The 22068-nt window shown below is 44.8% G+C and overlaps 1 protein-coding gene across 17 annotated transcripts in view; it reads left to right on the top strand.

The window, feature by feature from the left end:
• DST (dystonin) overlaps window positions 1-22068 on the top strand; it is a 522273-nt gene that overhangs the window by 444806 nt on the left and 55399 nt on the right. For 15 of the 17 annotated variants that reach the window (XM_043907023.1, XM_043907022.1, XM_043907025.1 and 12 more), the window contains 8 exons: window positions 2320-2479; window positions 2678-3004; window positions 3686-3770; window positions 5056-5297; window positions 6405-6611; window positions 18280-18399; window positions 18567-18674; window positions 20506-20724. In XM_043907023.1, the coding sequence (XP_043762958.1) occupies window positions 2320-2479; window positions 2678-3004; window positions 3686-3770; window positions 5056-5297; window positions 6405-6611; window positions 18280-18399; window positions 18567-18674; window positions 20506-20724 (1468 nt within the window). The remainder of the gene's footprint in view (window positions 1-2319; window positions 2480-2677; window positions 3005-3685; window positions 3771-5055; window positions 5298-6404; window positions 6612-18279; window positions 18400-18566; window positions 18675-20505; window positions 20725-22068) is intronic. The other 2 variants (XM_043907030.1, XM_043907037.1) reach the window with 1 other exon arrangement.

Consider the following 22068-nt stretch of genomic DNA (forward strand, 5'->3'; position numbering starts at 1 on the left):
TTTACCAAGGTGAGGACCTGGAGCGTGGCTCCGCTGGGTTTCCTTACATTTCTTTTTTAAAATTTTATTACAGTATACTTGATTTACGATGTTATTTTCATTTCTGCTGTATAGCAAAGTGACTCAGTTGCACACATATGTGTGTGTATGTGTATATATATACGTATATATAAGAATATGGGCTTCCCTGGTGGCTCAGAAAGCATCTGCCTGCAATTCAGGAGACCTGGGTTCAATCCCTGGGTCAGGAAGATCCCCTGGAGAAGGAAATGGCAACCCTCTCCAGTATTCTTGCCTGGAGAATCCCATGGATGGAGGGGCCTGGTAGGCTGCAGTCCATGGGGTTGCAGAGTTGGACACGACTGAGCAACTTCACTTCATATAAGAATGTATATATACATTCTTTTAAAAATATCCTTCCCCATTTTGGTTTATCATTTGTCATGGGATATTGAGTATAGTTCTTTCTTCGTTCTCTCTGTTGACACCACATTGACCCATGTCAAGTCCTTGCGACGCTGGAGTGTATACTGGTTGGGTTGGAAACAGATGACCCACTGAACAGAATGAGCGTCTCCACACATTCCTACCTTCTTTGAAACTCTTGATAGGATAGTGCAGAGAAGGGTTTGTCTAATCTTGAATTACAGAGTAGAAGGAAGCGTTCTAGGACAAGTCAGTAAGGGACTCCCAAGGAGGCTGGAAGTTTCACGTTCCCTGTAACGTGTATCAGTAGATTATTCCTTCTGTGTAATGCCCTAGAATTACTATTACTACCTTGGGAGAGGCGCTCAGTACTTTTTTTAAATAAACAAAAGTCAAAATCTCTGCTTTCCTCCCAGGACTGTCCTTTTCCTAAGCCACTCTCACAGTGGCATTAAGTGGAGGGATTGTGGTCATATTGTGATTCAGACACCGATTGCTAGATCCCCTTACAATTTAAATCACAGCCAATTAAACCTAGTCTCAAAAGTTATTTCCATTGATTCTAGGTGATTGGATACTATTTAATAGAATTTAGAAAGAAGAGTCATAGTGATCATCCAGAAGTTAAAAATAATATAGTAATTTATTCATTTTTTTTAAAGGTCAAATGTTTCAATTGAAAGTTTTAAAAATATATACATATGTGGTTTGTGATAAAAAGATACAGAAATTGTTAGGTTGGCCAAAAAGTTCATTTGGGTTTTCCAGTAAGATCTTATGGAAAAACCCTAACAAACTTTTTGGCCAACTCAATACATTCAGTAGCATGTGCCAGTTTTCCATGATTCCCTTTGTCCCCATAGAACATCCATTTCTCAAATCAGGCAGTTTCCTAAGAATTAAACATGATGACAGGTTAAGACAGCAGCTCTTGGTCCCAGCAGAAATGATTCGCAGAATTGAATACTGAATCAGGTTCTCTGTATACAGACCAAAACAATCACTTGCCCTCAATGGAAACCGAGGACAGTTCAAGCAGGTTTTAACTTACACGGCGCCTTTTTAACGGAGGAAACAATGAATTTTCTAAAAGCATTTCAAACTCTGTTTTGTAAAAGTCAGAGAAATAGTTCTTCTCTTTCATGATATTTTAGCCCATAAAATAATAACTGTTGCTTCAGGGAAACATACCTGACAGTATACTTTTTAAAGGAGGAGAGGAATCCCTAGTAATTTCAGTGCAGGGGATGCTTTATTTTTCAAAACTTGAATCTAATTTTGACCATTTGACTAAAGCAATCTCAGTAACTGGTGCTCTGGCTGATTTTAACTAATTTGTAAAGCATAGAATATATATTCAGTAAATATTACCTATTATTATCATTTTTATTGCTGCTATTGTTATTATAACATTGATGGACAGGGAGGCCTGGTGTGCTTTGATTCATGGGGTCGCAAAGAGTTGGACACAACTGAGCGACTGAACTGAATTGATGATTATAGCTATTGCAAGAATTATAATGAGTTACTTAAGATTTTCATAAGATTCAGGTACTTGAGGTTGGTCTTTGTTCAGTTTTAAGAATTAAAGGAGAATTTAATAGGGAAACTATTTTTTTTTTTAATTGTAGATACTTTTATTTTTTTCAGCCACACTGAGTGGCTTGAGGAATCTTAGTTCCCCAACCAGGGATTGAACCCCGGCAGGGGACGCTCAGGGAATAGAAGAGCTGTTTTGAACTGTCCTCTCAGTGTGAGAAGTTTTCACTGTAACCTTAGATGTTTTCTACAAAAAGTGCTGGGAGCGGAACGCAGGAGCGTGAGCGAAGCTTTCTGTTGACAGCTTCCCACATTCCTCATCCCCGAGTGACCTTCCTGTTGGCGTGTTTTCAGGAACCGTCAGCTGGAAGGTATCTCCGTGGTAGCACAGCAGTTTCACGAAACCTTAGAGCCGCTGAACGAGTGGCTGTCGACCACAGAGAAGAGGCTGGCGAACTGCGAGCCCGTTGGAACCCAAGCGCCCAAGCTGGAGGAGCAGATTGAGCAACACAAAGTAAGGCTCCCATCACACTCGTGGGATCTAGTTGTCCCTTTCCTTTGTGGTTTTATGACGCACGTTTGAGTTACGTGCTATTGTGTGATGCCTCAGTTCAACCTTACACCCATTTCACGTGTCATCTTTCTGTTCGATTTATGTTGTCATTTTTATTTGTCCCATTCTTTTTGTTTCCCTTTTTTAAACCTTGTTTAGGCCTTAGAAGATGACATCCTGCATCACAATAAGCATTTACACCAGGCCGTTAGCATTGGCCAGTCTTTAAAGGTTTTGAGCTCCAGGGAGGATAAAGATATGGTGCAGAGTAAACTAGACTCCTCCCAAGTGTGGTACATTGAGATTCAAGAGAAAAGCCACAGTAGGTCTGAGCTGCTGCAGCAGGCTCTATGTAACGCTAAGATTTTTGGGGAAGATGAAGTGGAGCTGATGAACTGGCTGAGTGAAGTGCATGACAAGCTGAGGCGGCTCTTGGTCCAGGACTCCAGCCCCGAGCGGCTGTGGATGCAGCAGGCTGAGTTGCGGGTATTTTGGTTTATTTCATTTTTTCATTTCAGTTGACCTTATTTTCTCAGTTCTCTTTATTTCTGTATTATTTTATGTTCTCAATGATTTAGGTTAATTCCTGTACTCAAAAAAAAAGACATTGCCTTTGTATACAGTGACCTTCTTTGAAATTGAAGTATAGTTGACCTACAGTGTTGTGTTAGTTTTATGTGTTCAGTGAACTGATTCAGTTTATGTATATATATATATATATATTCTTTTTCAGATTCTTTTCTCATCTAGGTTATTTAAAATATTGAGTATCGTTGTTCCCTGTGCTATACAGGAGGTCCTTGTTGTTTATCCATTTTTTATATAGTAGTGTTATATTCAATTACTTTTATTGAAATCACATGTAATGTCAGAAGGGATTCAGTTTTTCCACTAATAGGTTGTTCATTTTTCATTTTACTATTTCATCATTGTATACAAAGGCCCGCAATTAACCAATACTCCGGTCTCTCCACATAGCTCATTTTCTGAGTAGGGGAGAGAATTACGAGAGAAGAACCGGGATGTGGGCACAGTGCTGAAATAGGGAGAGGTCAGTGTGAGAGCAGTGAGGAATGTTTGAAAATGTGAGGTGTTTACTCAGAAAACTGAAGCCTAGTTAGCATTCTCCCAAGATGAGCTGATAACAAAGTGGCCCCTGTATTTCAGGTTCTGCAGGAGGACATCCAGCTTAGGAAACAGAACGTAGACCAGGCGTTGCTGAACGGCCTGGAGCTGCTTAAACGAACGACAGGTGAGCTGCCTTTCGGATCCTCATTCCACGGACGTTGTGCATCGCTTTCTGACTACTTTGGAGATGGGGGAACACAGAGCTCTTTAGAGTTTGGGGCCAATCCAAGGCTTCGTTCTGGAGAGCACTCTGAAGGCCGATCAAGGGGATTTTAGGATATGATTTCACTTTTTTCTCATGATCTCACTGAGTTTTTAATGAAAGTTTTGTATGTTACTCATAACACAGCACTGGTCAGAGAATTGCGTGGCAGAATGAACTTAGCTTTCCACTTGTGGAAGGCAGTTGTTGTAGAGCGGTTGTAGACACTGGTGTAAAATTTTAAGAGAGGCGGTATTTGGTGACACATAGTGTGACTATGCCCAAGCTTCCCTTCTCTGTGCCTGAACTCATCAAGAAAATCAATGCTGACTGGTTTTTAGTAATCCCTTTGGCTGTAAGAACCTCTCGCTGTATCCGTATTCAGCTCAGCATGTGTGTGGTGGGGGCAGGTACTGTTCATGATGCATGGGAGGAATTTGGTATCATAGCTGCAGCCTTACGCTTGGAACCTGACGCCCAGGACGCATTCTCTGTGTGCCTGAAAATTGAAGAGAGGCAGGTGAAGATCTGTTGGAGCAGTACAGATGAGTTTATTATTTTTAACACACACATGGATTATACATTGGAGGAGGAAATGGCAACCCACTCCAGTATTCTTGCCTGGAGAATCTCACGGACAGAGGAACCTGGCAGGCTACAGTCCATGGGGTTGTAAGAGTCCAAGAGTCGAACATGACTTAGCAACTAAACTACCACCACCCAGACTGTACCTAAACATGTGTATGCCTGTGACAGGCACCATTCTAAATACTTTGCAAATATAAACTAATTGAATTTTTATCACCACCTTATGAAGTAGGTTCTGTCCTTGTAATAAGTACTCAGGGGCACAGAGAGGTCAGGTATCTTGTGCAAGGTAATGAGTCACAAACTCAGTATTTGAACCCAGGTGGTTTTTAACCTTAAACACGGAAAGACCATACAGGTAGACGAAAGGTGATGCTTTTCACAAAACAGAAGGTGCTGTAGCCCTTGACAGTTTTTGTATTTGCATTTGCAGAGCTGTTGACATCGGCCAGAAATCCTCAGAAAGATTCAAACCTAGAAAAGGAGTTTTCTTGAGTCAAAACCTCTTAAGAAAAGTGTCTCCTCTCCCCCACCCCCCTAAAATCTCATCAGTGTAGCATCACCTCTGAAGAACTCTGCTTCCCCTTTCCTGAGATATAACATGCCTTTGAAATTCTAGGTGACGAAGTTTTAATCATTCAAGATAAACTGGAAGCCATTAAAGCGAGATACCAGGACATCACTAAGCTGAGCACGGACGTTGCGAAGACCCTGGAGCAGGCGTTGCAGCTCGCGCAGCGGCTGCAGGCCACCCACGAGGCGCTGTGTGCCTGGCTGGACAAGGTGGAGGTTGAGCTGCTCTCGTACGAAACGCAGGTTCTGAAGGGAGAGGCCGCCAGCCAAGCCCACGCGAGGCAAAAAGTACGCTCCGACCCACGCTCTGTGCGTCGGCTTGTTATCTCTCGGGAGAGGCCTGGTCACTCGGGGCAAAGTGACGTTTATCACGTGTCACCACTAATGCGCTCAAGGACCACTTTGCGGGCGTGGACCCAACAGAAACTGGCAGCGGGCCAGCAGTGTGAGCTTTTAGGAGCCCAGACAAGAGAACAGCGTCTTGTCATTTGTCCCTTGAACCTTATGGTGGGAGTATACTTAATTATGCATAGAAACAGGAAAGAAAGGGCAGTGATCACTGTTTCAGAGACACACATAATTTGGTCGAGATAATCACATGTTTATAAGGTCGATGCATGGCATGAGGCGGCTTTCCTAATCATGTTGCAAAAATTGGTATTCTCCCATGCTGAGTGTCTTTCTCAGAGGGGCCAGCCTCCGTTTTCATCATCCCTGAGGAATGACCACACGTGGGTGCGGGGAGTTAGGGAGGCTAGGTTCACTGAGCCTGTGATGATTCAGCAGGGGTGATTTAAAGCCAGTGCGTCCTCTTTTTGAGGGTCACCCCACTCTGGTCCCGACTTTCCTTTTAGTTTTCTGGTGCCTGATTACTTTTTTTACATTAGTTTTTGTTAGAGCATACTTGCTTTGCAGTGCTGTGTTCCTTTCTGTTGTATCACACAGTGAGGCCGCTGTACGGATGCATGTATCTGCCTTTTTTGGATTTCCTTCCCTTTGAGGCTGAGGTCACCACAGCCCTGAGTGGGGCTCACTGAGCAGCTACACGGGAGGTTCTCGTCAGTTATCTGTTCTGGGTCCCGGTTACTTTGAGGTTACCAGCAAGCAAAGAATAATCCATATTAACCTGCTAGATTTGGGTTCCCAATTTTTAAACGCTGGTATTACGTTTCAAAGCTCAAATCGTGCCATGTTGACAAGGGGGTTGTCCTGAGCTTTGTAGGGAACGGTTTCCCCTGTGTGAAGTACCTGTGGTGTATAGAACGTGACTGCGGCCAAGGGGCCCACGCTGCGTGGTGCCTGTGAAGGGCTGTGGCCCCGAGGGCACTTGGAGGGGGAAGCGCGTCCAGCTGTGGCGTGTCCCCCAGGCCTGTGTCTCTCGGCTTGTGTTCCCAGGAGCTGCAGAAGGAAGCTAAGAGCCACAAAGCCCTGCTGGACTCGCTGAACGAGGTGAGCGCCGCGCTCCTGGAGCTGGTGCCCTGGAGGGCGAGGGAAGGGCTGGAGCGGACAGTGGCCGAGGACAACGACCGCTTCCGCCTGGTGAGCGACGCCGTGGCGCAGCGGGTGGAGGCCATCGACGCGGCGCTCCTGCGGGCCCAGCAGGTAGGCGGGCGCGTGCCTCCCGGAGCCTGTCCTCCCAGTGGCCTTTCCACCCACCGGTCACACTCAGAGCGACAGGAGGGGCTGAGAAGGGTCAGCGGGCTCGCGCGGGCGTCTGTGCGCTGGGTGGGGCCCGGGTCTGCGTCGTGGGCAGCCGTCTGCCCTCTGGTCTCCGGCCTCGCCCCCCGTCGGCCAGCAGAAGGAGCAGCCCCGCTCCCCCGCTCCCCACACAGAGGGCCTTTTGTCTCCACGTGTGCAGGCTGCTCATGTTGATTTCAGTCCCTGGCTAGGTCACATCTGTGTGCACATAAGTATTTTTTTTTTTTTTTGAGTTATCATGTAAGTCACTATTAACGTTCCTTGACATACATGGCAACGAAAGACTGAATTCTTTCTAAAAAGGAAACCATTGTGTTGGTGATGTCTTTTTTTTTTTTTCTGGAGATGACTGAAAGGGGAAAAAATGATCGTTTCTGACCTGTCTGCAGCTCACACAGAGTCTCTGGTTCCAGAGAGTTTCATAGGCTCCACCCCTTAGCCACAGCTCGGTCAGAAGACTGTGGGCAACCAGGGGGGTCTTGGATCCAGAAGTCTGTGAGACTTGTTTGGATTAACTTGTATTGAGATCTCTGGATATTTACATTAAGTCATCAGCCTTTTGTTGCAGGCTTTCTCTGATGGGGTTAGTGCGGTTTTGCTGTGTACTGTAGAGTGGGGCTCGGGAAGGTGGGTGACTCAGCCTTACTCATCCAGGCCAAAAGCAAGACACACTACCCAAGCAGACTATGCAAGAGCATCCAGAATGCGTTCTCTCAGGCCGCTGGAAAAGCGCAGTTTGTCTGGTTCTGAAGCGTGGCCCCTCGCCCCTCATTTGAGTGCCGTGCTCTGGAATCCCCAGAGCTGCCAGAATACAGTATTAGCAAAAGGCTCGCCTGAGATATTTTTTGCTAGGGAGACCTTCATGCATGAGGAATGCATTTGCATGGCTGTGTTTTCAAACTTGGGAGGAATTTGTATGCCTCATTATCATAGGAAAATAAGCATGTTTACTTGTGAGGTTATTCAACTATTTGAAAAGAGTCAGATTATTTTTTCACCAAAATTTCTAACGACCTTTCCGAGTTGGCACTGAAGACTTCTCTAAATAGCAAGACAAATATTCTGTCCCTCGGGAGTAGGGCTCTCTTGAGAAGCTGATCGTGGTTGGCTCGTTCAGTGAAGGACGATGGTAGTGAGGGTGTAACCAAACTAAGGTTTGGCTGCTTGCCTCTCATAAGCCAGTAATTCGAGAGGCAAATGTCAGGAGAGAGGAAAGGTGCTTTAACTATAAGAGTGGGCTGTCTAGGGGAAAGGGAGACTCGTGTCCAGAGACCAATTCCAAAGATTCTGCTCAGCCAGGACGGTTTCTAAAGGAGAGAAGGAGGACGAATCTCTGAATCATGGAGGCAGGAGGGTGGCTTCTGCCTCTGTCTCCATTGAGTGCAGGTGGCTGGCTCTCTCTTCAGACGTTATCTTGCTGTGATCTTTGGCAGGATTGCTTAGGGGGCTAGTGGGATAGAGGGCTAGTCATTTTTAACTGCTTGCTTCTTACTTCTAATCTAAGAAAAGAACCAGCAGGTTAGGCAAGGCATGATGTGCGTTCAGGAGGGCATAAGTCAGGAGTCAGTTTGAATTGCTTCGTGATCTCATTCGTCTCATTAGGTTCTTTTAAGGATAGAGGGAAATATTAATGGGCAGACAGGAAAGGAGCAAAGAGCTGCTTTCAAGCACAGGTGACAGGCTGAGTGCTGTGTTAGTTTGTAAGCTCTGCTGAGTGCCAAGATCATTAAACTGGAGTCCAGTTCTGTTCAAGGTTTTCCACAAGTTGGTTTGTATTTTCTAGATCCAAAACATATATTCTGTAGGAAAATAACAATTAATGGGTTTTTTTACTGGATAAAGTCATTCCTTATTGAAAGTTTCAGGACTTTGTGAAAGAATGCAGGAAAAATTCATGGAAGCAAGATCATGCAAACCCTGTGGTCTGAATCCTTCAAGCCTTGCTTGTGAGAGAGAGGGAGAGTGTTTGGATAAAGCATCTCACTGCTGCTAGATTGTAGCTGATATCAGTGCCATTGGCCTGTTAATATCTCCTGGTGGTTCATGTGTATTTATTATCTGTATATGTGCATTCCTTTGAAGTGCCTGCAAATCTGTCCAGTGAAATACCTCCAGTAGTAAAGAAAACCAATAAAACGCACTTTTTTGTTGTCCAGTTGCTAAGTCGTGTCCCACCTCTCCATGACCCCATTGACTGCAGCTTGCCACGCTCCCCTGTCCTTGACTATGAGTTTTCTCAGATTCGTGTCTATTGAGTCAGTGATACCATGCAACCATCTCATCCTCTTTTGCCCCCTTCTCCTTTTGTTTTCAATTTTTCCCAGCCATCAGGGTCTTCTTCCAGTGAGTCAGCTCTTCACATCATGTGGCCAGAGTATTGGAGCTTCAGCTTCAGCATCAGTCCTTCCAGTGAATATTCAGGGTTGATTTCCTTAAGGGTTGACTGGCTTGATAGCCTTGCTTGTCCAAGGGACCCTCAAGGGTCTTCTCCAGCACCACAATTAGAAAGTATCAATTCTTTGGCCCTCAGCCTTAAAAATGCACTTAAGCCAGTTAAAAAAAAGAGAGAGAAATTAGAAGAGAAATACCTTTCCAGTAAGGCTGAGATGCACTGTTCAGAGCTGGTGTGTGGGGAGTGACCTCCCTGGGGTCCTGCCTCTGGTGTGTAGTGGAGTTGTGATCAGGACTTAGTTCCGGTCGCATTCTACTCCACCCTGGAGCCTCTTTGCAGATCAGGTGGAGAGGAAAAGTCCTAAACGGTGATCTGGTTTTTTCTAACCTCCCTTCATAATCTGAAGGAAAGCACTATTATCACTACAAAGTAGAAATATGAGGATATTTCCAGAAAGGGCTGTGAGCCATGGGCATCCACGCTGAAAGGATTAAGAAATCTCTCACTGTGGGCAAGTTTAAGAACACATCCATGCCTGTCTTTCTGGTTTGACAGATTTACTTTTGTATTCAAAAGAATAGCTTCTGAACTCATTATTTCTAAGTTTAGAAAAGATGTAATATATCTTTGAAATTATTTTATAACCTTGCCCAATTGTAAATGTTTGGAATTAGGACCAGAATACAGTTTGATAGTAAAATGCTTGTTTTCTGTTTATCCAGTGATAATACTTCCATGAAATACAAAAGGAATGGTGCAAAAAGAAAAAAATTCCACTTGGACATGAGCCACATATTTTGTAAATGCTATTTTATGTTGTATAAACAAATCATCTCCCACTTTGTTTCTTCTCCATCTGAACCAAGGACAAGATCTGGCCGCATCCGTCTTTCTCTGTACACCTTTAGTCACATACAACTTGTTTTATTAACAGCTGCTCCCTCCTGGGTCCCTCCCCCAACACCCCACCCACGAGTGCCAGCGTGAGGGTATGGGCCTTGAAAATGGCTTGGTAAATTTTACATTTATAAATTTAATGCTGTGTCCCCAAATAACCTAAGTTCAGCTAGACTGAAAATAACCGAAGGGGCTGTTTTCCAAGCAAATTTCTCATAAGATGTTTTAGTCTTTTGACATTAAGATTGTCTATATACAGACCTGCCTCCTTGATACTGTTATAAGCTACACTTTGGAACTCCTTAGCTTTAGGGAAGTTGTGAACGGTCAGGTCACCGTCTCAGGTTATATTCATCTGTGTGGAAGACGCCAGGGAAAGATGGCAAAGGGCTGAAGTCTAAAGAGAAGTGGGAAAAGTGCGTCCAGATACCTTCTCATTAGCACGTACTGCATATCCACCCAGTACACTCAAAATACGTCTGATGTTATATGGTTAGGTTTTTCATGTTAATTCTGTTATATTACATAGCAACTTTGAAAAGATCTGTCATTGAGTTTTGAGAACATAGGGCCAAGAGCCTTACATAAATTTGAGTGATGTTTATTATTATTTTGGAAGTAATAGAACAGCCTCAATTATGGGTGAATGCAATGAGCATGGTGTCCGTTTGTTGTGACCGGTTAATAAGCTCCTGAATCTGACTTAGCAAATTTGCAAGCATCAATATTCTGAAGAGGATTTTTTCAGTTGGGCCCATTCATAAGTTTTAGGAAAAATCTGAGTAGACTAAGGCAGCTTCTTAAGTAGTAATAATGGTCTTTATATAAAAGCAAAACAGCTGCCTCCTTCTCACAAGGCCTGCCATTATCTGAGTTAGAAACTGTAGGTATTTCAGCATGTTAAACACACACAAAGCAACGTATCTTTGTTGCTTTCTTTCTCTTTCTGCTCATTGAATTAAATGAGCCACGTGGAAATGGGGAAATGCACTTTTGCTTCGAAGATGTAGACTTTACCGCCTGAGTTCAGGTCGCTGTGATTATTTAAACCCCGGGATGTTTGTGTTCACTTCACTTCACTAGCTGCGTATAAATGTACAGTTATCAAGACGTGCTGAGGTGTGTATCTCACAGGGTCTGGGTATCCCAGGCACTCTCTGGCAGTTCTGATTGCCTGGCTTGTTTTATTGGGCCATCATGAGCCCCCCAGTATAAAGGCATATGGGTGCAATTAAAATAAACAGCTCACTGGGTCATTAGGGATCCGCCTGGGAGAAAAATAACACCTGTTAATTTCTTTTAAAGAACTAGAAGGAAGCCTCCCCCACGGAAGTGAGATTTGTTTAGACCTTCCAGGTGTTGGGGTAGGAAAATATGGGCTGGGGTATGAATAATGTGAAGGAGAATGAAAGGAAATGCTAATGGAAAGAAAGCGCTAACACCCTCTCGGAGTAAGAAGGTGTCCTGAAGGTTTAGATCTGCTTATCACTGAAGTCTTTCTTAAACCTCTGCTTCCGCTCAAGTGAAGCTTTCTGGAGAGATCCAAAAACAATTTGTCAGAGATGGGAGAGACATTTAAATAGTAAGTTAAAACTCACCGCTTAATGACTGTTGTGGTATTTGAGCCGATTTTGGTGAAACCCCATGAATAATTTGAGTTCTTAAGTCGAGACGGTACCCAGGCAGAGGGCCATACCAGGGGGACTGTGGCGCGGGCTCGGGTCAGACCACGGGGTTCAAATCTCAGACCCGCATCTACAAGCCGGGAAACCTCTGGCGAGTCAGTCAGCCTCTCTCTGCCTTGGCCTTCTCAGCTGCAGTTGAGGTTAGTGGTGGTACCCACTGGATTTAGTTGCTGTCAGGATAAAAGGAGGGAGTCTTGCATGTTCAAGCACTTAGAACAGTGTGTTCAGTAGAATCTTGGTCGTTAACTGTTTTACAGAGTGTTTTTCGGGAACATTTAGAGATTAACCAATTAAAATGTCTTTTACCAACTCGTAGGAAGTTTCTAAAATACTAGTTCAACTAGGAATTAGTGTAGTTGGGGTTGATGGTTGGACTGACTCCACAGATGATGCCTATCAGACTGTTTCAAGAATGTAGTTTAGGATGCTAACGTTCTCTACAATTCATTTGAAGTCTTTTTTTTTTTTTTTTGCTATTTACATGGGCAGTAAGCAATTTTATAAAAATTTTGTGTAGGGAGCTTTCTGTCTATGTTACTCAACAAGTAAAATAAGCCACATTTATGGTCTGTTAAGGAATTCTCACATTAAGTAGTTATTTGAAAGAGTCCCAGATCTAAATAAAATGCCTTGCCTGACTATAAATTGCTTCATGTAGACCCTGCAGCTATCCCTTTTGTTGTTGGATAATAAATATTTTCTAACTTAATAAAAAAAATTCAAAAGACAGAAGGGACATTTCTGCTTGAAGTCTTGTTTTCTTTTAGCAGAGCAAATATTTGCCTTGGTTAAAAAAACAGTGTTTGAGTTTCAGCTTTCCATTTTGGCAACTTGAGTATCATCATACTGTTTTTCATTGGATGCTTTTTTTTTTTTTCCTTAGGAAAGGGAGACTTAGTATTAAACTAATATTAACACTAACAGTCTGACTTTCTTTATTAGGACTGTCATATAAATACTAAAAATAGCCTGAACACAAGCAAAAGGGTTGGGGCATCACTTTATTTTTTCAAGGAGTGGTAGAAGAAAAAACTAAATTTCATTTATTTTGCAGCATTGGCACTCAGGTGGAAAGGCCTGAACTATTTTTTCTCAGCTATGTGCCAAGTGCACCACACAGTAGAGCTGTGCCCAGGAGTTTCATCATGTGCAGTTTCAAAGCCAATGATCCAGACTCTTCCACTTGTCGCGTGATGATTTCTTTTTCCACATCTGAAGCTGCTGAGTTGATGAAACTTTTTTTTCCTCTTCACATTGATCTACAATTGCTAATGAGTAGTTCCAGTTGAAACTAAGTCTTGTCCTAACAATTATTGAACCAGATGAATTCAGATAGAATTTTTCAGATGCCTTATCAGGATTCCTTCTGGAGTCCACATTGTTCTGGCATGTCCCCTTAGCAGCAAAAGTGATGAATTAGTGAGCAGAACACAACCAATACCACTACATGCAGATCACAAGGCGGCTTCAAAAAACAGTGCATGATGTTATGGGAAACTTAGAAAGGAAAAAGGCTTCTGCTTGAGTATATTAAATGTGCAGAGTCATTTTAGAAGTACAGTAAGTCCCCTGCATACAAACAACCCACATACAAACGAGTTCCATTCCAAGAGCACTTTCTTCAGCCCAATTTGTAAGTCCAACAAAGTTAGCCTATGTACCGAATTGGCAGTGTAGTACTGTACTGTCGTAGGTTTATAATACTTTTCACACAAATAATACCTAAACACACACACACACACAAAGGAAATGTTTTTGATCTTACAGTACAGTGCTTTGAAACGTATAGTGGTGGTGGTGATTTAGTCACTATGTCATGTCCAATTCTTGCAACCCCAGGGACTGTAGCCCCCAGGCTCTTCTGCCCATGGGATTCTCCAGGCAGGAACACTGGAGTGGGTTGCCATTTCCTTCTCCAGAAAAGTATAGTAGCACAGTACAGTAGCTGGCATCCAGGGGCTGGCATCCAGTGAAGAGGCAAGAAGAGTTACTTCCTAGAGGAGGGAGAGGAGGTGGGCAATGGTGGAGCTGAAGGATCGTCCCAGCCGGAGACGGAGGGCAAGCTGCAGTTCCTCTCATGCCTCACGTTCTGGTTCCTTGTTGGAACCAGGTACGCATTTGCACATCTGAAAGTTCGCCTCTCGAAGGTTGCTGTGGAGGGGACTTAACTGTGGTTGCCCTAGTGGGGGAGCTGGCCCACTCCAAGTGCTCAAGTCTGCGTATTTCTGTCTGGGACAACTCGGCCTGTCAGTGATCCTGTCAGACGTGTGACCCTCGGCAGGGCATCCATGGGCCATGTGTCTCAGCCTCCCACGTGATGGCGTGACTGCTACCCACACACCAGAGGGTCTCAGAGCAGCCTGGCTTTGCATCCTTTTCGGTTAGATGTTGGTTTAGGTTCAGATTTTGTTCAGGCAACATTTCTAGAGATTGTTAAGTAAAGGTCTGTTAAACCACGTCTTCCCTTTGATATCCTTATGCTGTCAATTTTTAAAGGTAAATGTCAAAAAATATTGTTGTTGTTTAGTCGCTAAAGCATGTCTGACTCTGTGACCCTGTGGACTGCAGCATACCAGGCCTCCCTGTCCTTCACCATCTCCTGGAACTTGCTCAAACTCATGTCCATTGAGTCGGTGATGCCATCCAACCATCTCATCCTCTGTCCTCCCCTTCTCCTCCTGCATTCAATCTTTCCCAGTATCAGGGTCTTTTCCAGTGAGTCAGCTCTTCACATCAAATGGCCAGAGTAGCTTCAGCATCAGTCCTTCCAATGAATATTCAGGACTGATTTCTTTTAGGATTGACTGGTTTGATCTCCTTGTAGACCAATGGACTCTCAAGAGTCTTCTCCAGCATCACAATTATAAAGCATCAATTCTTCAGCACTCAGCCTTCTTTATGGTCCAGCTCTCACATCTGTACATGACTACTGGAAAAACCATTGTGTTGACTATTTGGACCTTTGTCAGCAAAGTAATGTCTCAGATTTTTAATACACTGTCTAGGTTTGTCATAGCTTTTCTTTCAATGAGCAAATGTATTTTCTGGTTTGGTCCCATATTTTAATAATATATCTAAATTTTTTTCTATCTAAACTTGTTGACTAAGAGAAATTAACTTTCAAATAGCTTCAGTATTTATTTACTCATTCATGACCTGGCAAAGGTGAAAACAAGCGGGTACATGATAGGTAGAAAAAAAATCTTGATAAATAACAATTCAGTAATAATATTATTAAGGCTTTTCACCTGTATAATTGGTGACTTTTTACTTGTGAGATTGGAGCCATCACAGTGACTCATTCGATACTATCTTATTTGCACCAGGTTATACTGGCAGGTAATTATATGCTCCGTGTTGACGAGGGGAAGGCCAGACTCTGCTTGTGGGAACAGGAATCAGTACATCCAGGACAACTTGGCAGCATAGCTCGAAAAGAGAAAATGCGCACAGGACTTGCCGATGAGAGGTTACCCACACAGAGGTTCTTTGTTTTTTTAATTAACTTGTTTTAAGATCATTGTAGACTCCCGTGCCGTTGTCAGATGTAATATAGAGTCCGCCTTGTAAAGCTTCTTCTGTCTCCCCAGTGGGAGACCATCTTGCAAAATTATGGTCCAGTGTCACAGCAGGAAGTTGACACAGAACGTCTCCATCAGGACGCAGGACGTGTCCATCACAGACCCTCGCGCCGCCCCATTATAGCTGCATTTGCCCCTCCTGTCTCTGCCTCCTCCTCAATCCTAGCCACAAACCTGGCCTCCATTTCTATAATTTTATTGTTTTAAGAATGTTTGAGTACCTTTCAGCCACAAGGTATCACCCTGTCTCCTCTCCACAGTGACTTGAATTTTGGATCTTTTATTACAGTTCTTCCTCAGGCCCTGGGCTCTGTTAGTTTTTTCCAGTCTTTTCTCTGTCGTTCGGGTTGGGTAATTTCTGTCATTCTGTCTTCCATTTCAATGACTTTTTCCTCTGCCCTGTTCCGTGGTCTCATCCTCTGAGCTTTTACTGTAGTTGTCATATTTCTAAGTTCTAAAATGTCCATTCGGTTCTTCTCGGTGTATTCTGTGTCTTTTACAGATTTTACCTTTTGTTGCCGAGGCCTTCTGATTTTTCCCCTCATTTCCACTGCACATGAGATCGCCCCAGTGTGTCTTTATCACGGCTGCTGTCAGGTCTGTCAGATCATCCTGAGGTCACCTGGGGGCCAGCCTCTGCTCGTGATCTTCTTTAGTTCTGTCTCGGTTCCTCGCGGTTCCTGGTGCCCTGCGTCTTGGGCCTCAAATCGGCCTTCTCCTTGGGTGGGCAATCCCCAGCACCACTCTGGCTGAGACAGCGGGGATGCCGCCCAGAGAAAGGAGAAGTCCGTGGACCCCGGGGAACTTGTCTGACCCCTAAGCTGGGGGCGCCCCTCACTGCTCGGTGGGGCTGGGAGCTCCCCGGCACTGTGGTCAAGGGGCCGCCTCTCCACTGAATGTTGTGCAGATCCTGACTGTGACAGGCCTCCCCCGACACCCCCCGAGGAGAGGAGGAGAGCCCCCCGAGACTTCAGGGGCTGCAGGTCCAGGCTCCCCACCGCTCTGCCCAGCACTCCCCACTGACCCGGGGCAGAGGTCTGTGCTCGCCTGGGAAGTGAGAGGACCTGCTTCCTGCTGGGCTGACCTCACCCTGGCAGGGGTGTCGGGCCAAGCCCAGGAGGGTGGAGACCACTGGGCTCCCCATTCAGCCCTCGTTGGCAGGAGGGTAGGGAGCCCAGGGCTTTGTTCTCTGGGTATTTGGTTAGAGCAGGACGCTTATTGTCTAGACGCTTTCTGTCTTACAAGACTTCCCCTTTCCTGCACCTTTGACTAGAGAGAGGCTTTCCTGGGGGGCCTTGTCTGGCCTCTGGGTACTTCTGGGGGACAGTTTCTCCAGCATCCCGTCCAGGGTATGGGAGCAAAAGAAAACCCAGGGGACTCGCCCCCCTGGTGTTCCTCGGGTTCAGGATTTATACCAGTTCTGCTTTCCTCTCTCTCCCAGATCCGCCTCGTGTGTGTTGTGTATGATGCCCGGGCTCTGAGATGCATCAGTCCTTGGGTGAAAAGTGTGTCTTCCCCACCCTCCTGTGAATCTGCAGTGTTGCCTTGTGTCTTAAGAGCATGCAGTTTAGTGTCTTACCTCGACCCTTGCCCCCCTCCACTTGTTATCCCCCAACCCCAAACTGGATTTCCAGGTGCTCTTGAAACATTAGGGGCTTCCCTGGTGAATCAGATGGTAAAGAATTTGCCTGCAATGCAGACCCGGGTTCGATCCCTGGGAAGATCCCCTGGAGAAGGAAATGGCAACCCACTCCAGTATTCTGGCCTGGAGAATTCTATGGACAGGGGAGCCTGGCAGCAATCCACGGGGTCACAGAGTCGGGACATGACATACCTACTGACACTTGAAAAATTGGAGGTTCTGGTGGTACTGGACTGAAAATCACAGTGTCCTTCCCCTTTGACTCTTTCTGCCGAGGTGGTGTTAATTCCCATCTATAGTCTGCACTGTGTTGACTGGTATCGCTTGCCTGCTGTATTCGTTTATGATAACTGGAAGGCATGGGGTGTATCTGGTACAAGGTATAGAATGTGTTCACACTCTGATTTGGAAGTCACTTCTAGGAATCAACTCTAAGGGACTCCTTAGAGATGCCAACGGAAATTTATTTACATTTATTTACAAGGATATCCATTACAGCGTTGTTTGTGTAACGTCAGACAAATACAGAGAACCTAAGTGAAAATATCCAAGGATGCTGGGATACAATGATGGTATTTTAAAAGTCACACTTTTGACACGGGAAAGGTTCACCATAAATGAAAAAGAAAGAGACTGTTTATACGGTATTATCCCAGCACTTTCTCAGTTTTAACTTCTGAAAGAAAATTCACTAAAATAACAATCGTATTAACTTCAGCTTTTAATTTTCTTCTGTGTATTTCTCTGTACTTTGCAGATTTCGACCATAAATTATTCTTGTGATCAGGAAAAGAAAAATCTCTTAAAATATTTAAAAAGGCTTTTGAAAATGTATTCTGCTGTTATTAAATGAGAGGCAAAATATGATGCATGAGACATTTAGGGTATACTCTGCATACATAGAAAGATATTTTCCACAAGCAGTAAATAAATGGGACTATGTCATTCTTTTTGCTAGGAATTGCAGACTTTGATAGCAGAATGTTACCTGCGTATCACATTAAAGTGATAAAATGAAGAATGAAGTGATGTAAAGATGGTGTCTAGCCACTTTCATAGCTGCTTAATTTGTATAGTATTGTAAAGAAAATCCTTATATCACCACCAGGGAGAAGGCAGCAGTGTGAGCTATCCTCAAATCATTACCATGTTATGGATTCAGCACATTTTAAGAGGTTGTATTTAATTTCTCTGTGGAAAGTCCTCCTTTCTCTTTATAACATGAGTCACTCTCATGGATTATTCAGGTTGCCATGAGGAGACAGGCCCAGATTTTCCATTTATATGATAAGGATATTTGAAAGACATGTAGGTAGATATTTCTCTGGCACCAGTTACAGGAACTTGCTGACCTGATTATTTATCTTTTGTTTAGTTTGACCAAGCGGCCGATGCTGAGTTAGCCTGGATTAATGAAACAGAGAAGAAATTGACGTCTTTGGGTGACATCAGGCTTGAGCAAGACCAGACCTCCGCTCAGCTGCAGGTTCAAAAGGTGAAGACACACATTTCCAGTCACATCTACATGGTTTGTCAGCGTGCTCCAAGGAAATGCACTTGCATGATTGAGTGTAACTTAGTCATTTTAACTGCTTTGCCTAATTGTTTTTGTTTTAATCATGTGCTGTCTTTAAAAACAAATCTTTATTTTGGTAAATACAGACATTCACCATGGAGATTTTGCGACACAAGGACATTATTGATGAGCTTGTTAAATCTGGACATAAAATCATGAGCACGTGCAGTGAAGAGGAAAAGCAGCCTATGAAGGTACGATCTCATACACGTGACCACTGTGAGACCCATGAGCAGACAGCTTTCACTCGGAGCAAAGCTCTTTTCCTTTATCCACAGCTGCTGTTTAAACAGCCAAATCATTAGTTTTAAATAAAGCATTTTTCAGGCTTACAGAATAACAGTGAAAAGAATACTCCTTAAGGGAATCACCCTGGGGATAATCTTTTTTAATAGACAGAAAAGCTGTTAAGGTTTGAATCCTTGAGTAACTGGGACCCATTAAGCATCCAATTAATGTTTGCTGTATTATCATTGCTATTATCAGAGTAAATTGTTATTCTATATGTCAACTGTTGTTTATAGGCTTCAGGAACACTGGGTCCTCTGGAGTCGAAACAAAACCTGAAATACATAGTTCTCTGTAGCTTAAACCCATTCTGTGCAAAGCTTCAGTAATCCACACAGAAAGGAAGGAGTGGGGTCATTAAGGAGGCTTTCAGTTTGTGTCGTTTTAACGATCTTTACGTTGGTGGGAAAGCAGCCTCAGATAAAAATGTTTAGTTCAATTTATATTCAGACCTCTGAGCAGCATAAAGAAGTTAATTCTTCTCATAGGAAAATAGCCTATGGCAGAAAAAGATGTATGTTATACAAATGTCTATGCCTAAGATCTCGTTGAAAAGATGGTGCATTGCTTTTAAGGTATACCATAGGTAAGTAATAGAATGAATGCACAGTGTGTGTTGATATTTTTTCTCTTTTATTTAAATACTCCACAGTGGCACTTGCTTTTAATATAATCTTTATTATTTTTGCAAAGAATCTGATGTGAAAAATATAGATGATCATGAAAGAATCTCTCTGTTATTCTGTGGTTTCTTAGGTTATTGTTGTGCTCTGTCTTTTGCTGTTGGATTACAGTGAATTTATACCATAATCAAGATCACTGTGACCACCCCATCAAATCAGTGTACAGCATAATGTTCTACTTTGCTTCTCAGTCTATGTAATTAATTTTCCTGACTAGGAGTTCCTTCTAGAATTTCATTTGTGAAAGACAGTCCTTGTATTTTAACAGAAAGTAGTGTCCGTGTTAGACTTTCCAGGTAGCTCAGTGTTAAAGAATCCACCTGCGACTTGGGTTTGATCCTTGGGTCAGATAGGTCCCCTGGGGGACGAAACGGCAACCCACTCCAGTATTCTTGTCTGGCACACCCCATGGACAGCGAAGCCGGGGGTCACAAGAGTCAGACTTGACTGAGCATGGACTCAGCGTCCATGTTGCCAGACCTTTCTGTCTTCTTCCAGAAGACCTGGAAGAATAACTGGAGAATTTTGCTTAATTGTGTTTGGGAAGCTCAATATCTTAGTAATACAAACTGGAGGCTTTTTATTTATGTGGGGGCAGCTCATTACCTAATATTTTTTGAGAAGTCCTCCATGTTATTAAGCCCCCTGATTTTTGATGACTGCATAGAAATTCATGAGTATAAGAACATACACTTGTTTATTACCCTCATCTCCAGTTGGTGTACTTTTAAGACGTTTAACACATTTTTGCTATTTTATACATGAAATTTTTTTTTTATTGTAGTAAAAACACAGCATTTGCATTCAGCATTTTCAGCCTTGAAAAGGAGGGACTTCTTGCCTTATGCAACAACATAGGAGGGCCTTTCTTTAAGATGAACTTCTCTACATAGACACTAACTAGCCCCTGTTGATCAGTCATTTACCATGCGTTTATTCATTGAGTGCTTACTCTGTTCCCGGTAAATAGTGCTGAAGAAGCACTCTGGAGTGTATGTATGTGTTCCTTGCTCTGCCAGACTGGATAAACACATTTTGTCATCTGATTTTCTAGAAAAAACTGGACACGGTGCTGAAGAACTACGACGCCATCTGCCAGGTAAACTCAGAGAGGTACCTGCAGCTAGAGCGGGCTCAGTCCCTGGTGAGCCAGTTCTGGGAGACGTACGAGGAGCTCTGGCCGTGGCTGACGGACACGCAGAGGGTCATCGCCCAGCTGCCCGCGCCCGCCCTGGAGTACGAGACCCTTCGGCAGCAGCAGGAGGAGCACCGGGTGAGCCCAGGGCCGGGGAGGGCGCTGGGGGCCCCGGGGAGGGAGCTGGGGGCCCCGGGGAGGGCGCTGGGGGCCCCGGGGAGGGCGCTGGGGGCCCCGGGGAGGGAGCTGGGGGCCCCGGGGAGGGCGCTGGGGGCCCCGGGGAGGGCGCTGGGGGCCCCGGGGAGGGCGCTGGGGGCCCCGGGGAGGGAGCTGGGGGCCCCGGGGAGGGCGCTGGGGGCCCCGGGGAGGGAGCCGCAGCTGTCGGGGGCTTCTGGTTCAGACGCCTGCCGAGGCGGGGAAGTATCCGCCGTGCGGGGTCCGGTTTGCACGGCCTGCTCGCCTCCGAGTTCCACCCGGCCGTGCAGGTCTGCAGCGGGAGGCTCATGCGGGCAGACGCCCTGTATGTGTCATCGTGCTGTCCTCACAGCTCTTAGCTCAGGAGTGGCAGCGCAGTGACGCAGAGTCCGCCTGCCGGGGCCGGGGACACAGGAGACGCAGGTGCGATCCTTGGGTCAGGAAGACCCCTGAAGTGAGAAATGGCAACCTGCTCCAGTGCTCTTGCCTGGAAAATCCCATGGACTGAGGAGCCTGCCGGGGTATAGTCCATGAATGAGGTCACAAAGAGTCGGACATGACTGAGCGTGCACGCTCTACACCATGCCGCTACGTGCAGTGTGCGCTGAGTGCAACGTGAAACCCTCTCTTAAAGTGTCAGGACACGACTGAGCGCGCACGCTCTACACCATGCCGCTACGTGCAGTGTACGCTGAGTGCAACGTGAAACCCTCTCTTAAAGTGTCAGGACACGACTGAGCACACACGCTCTACACCATGCCACTATGTGCAGTGTACGCTGAGTGCAACGTGAAGCCCTCTCTTAAAGTGTCAGGACACGACTGAGCGTGCACGCTCCACACCATGCCGCTACGTGCAGTGTATGCTGAGTGCAACGTGAAGCCCTCTCTTAAAGTGTCAGGTCACGACTGAGCGTGCACGCTCCACACCATGCCGCTACGTGCAGTGTGCGCTGAGTGCAACGTGAAACCCCTCTTCAAGTGTCAGGGAAATGAGCTTTCGAAGTCCTTTCAGTTGATCAGGTTGAATTGCTTTCAGTGTTCCCTAATTTGACTTAGTTTTATACTTCATAGTGGTTGGAGCCATCTGAAGGTAAGCAGAAGAAATATGTGGAAGCAGCCTCACACAGACAAGGCTGTTGAGCTTGGAGAAAATAGACGCTTTAACAAATGTGTCAATGTTGTCCTGAAACTATGAAAGGGAAAAAACTGCTGAAGTTTAGACACCAGTTGTCCCCCTTCTTTTTTTTAACCTTTTGTACATAGAAATCTTTTGAGCTTCTCTGCT

The sequence above is a fragment of the Cervus elaphus genome, chromosome 7 (assembly GCF_910594005.1).
Source record: "Cervus elaphus chromosome 7, mCerEla1.1, whole genome shotgun sequence".
Taxonomy (NCBI): Eukaryota; Metazoa; Chordata; class Mammalia; order Artiodactyla; family Cervidae; genus Cervus; species Cervus elaphus.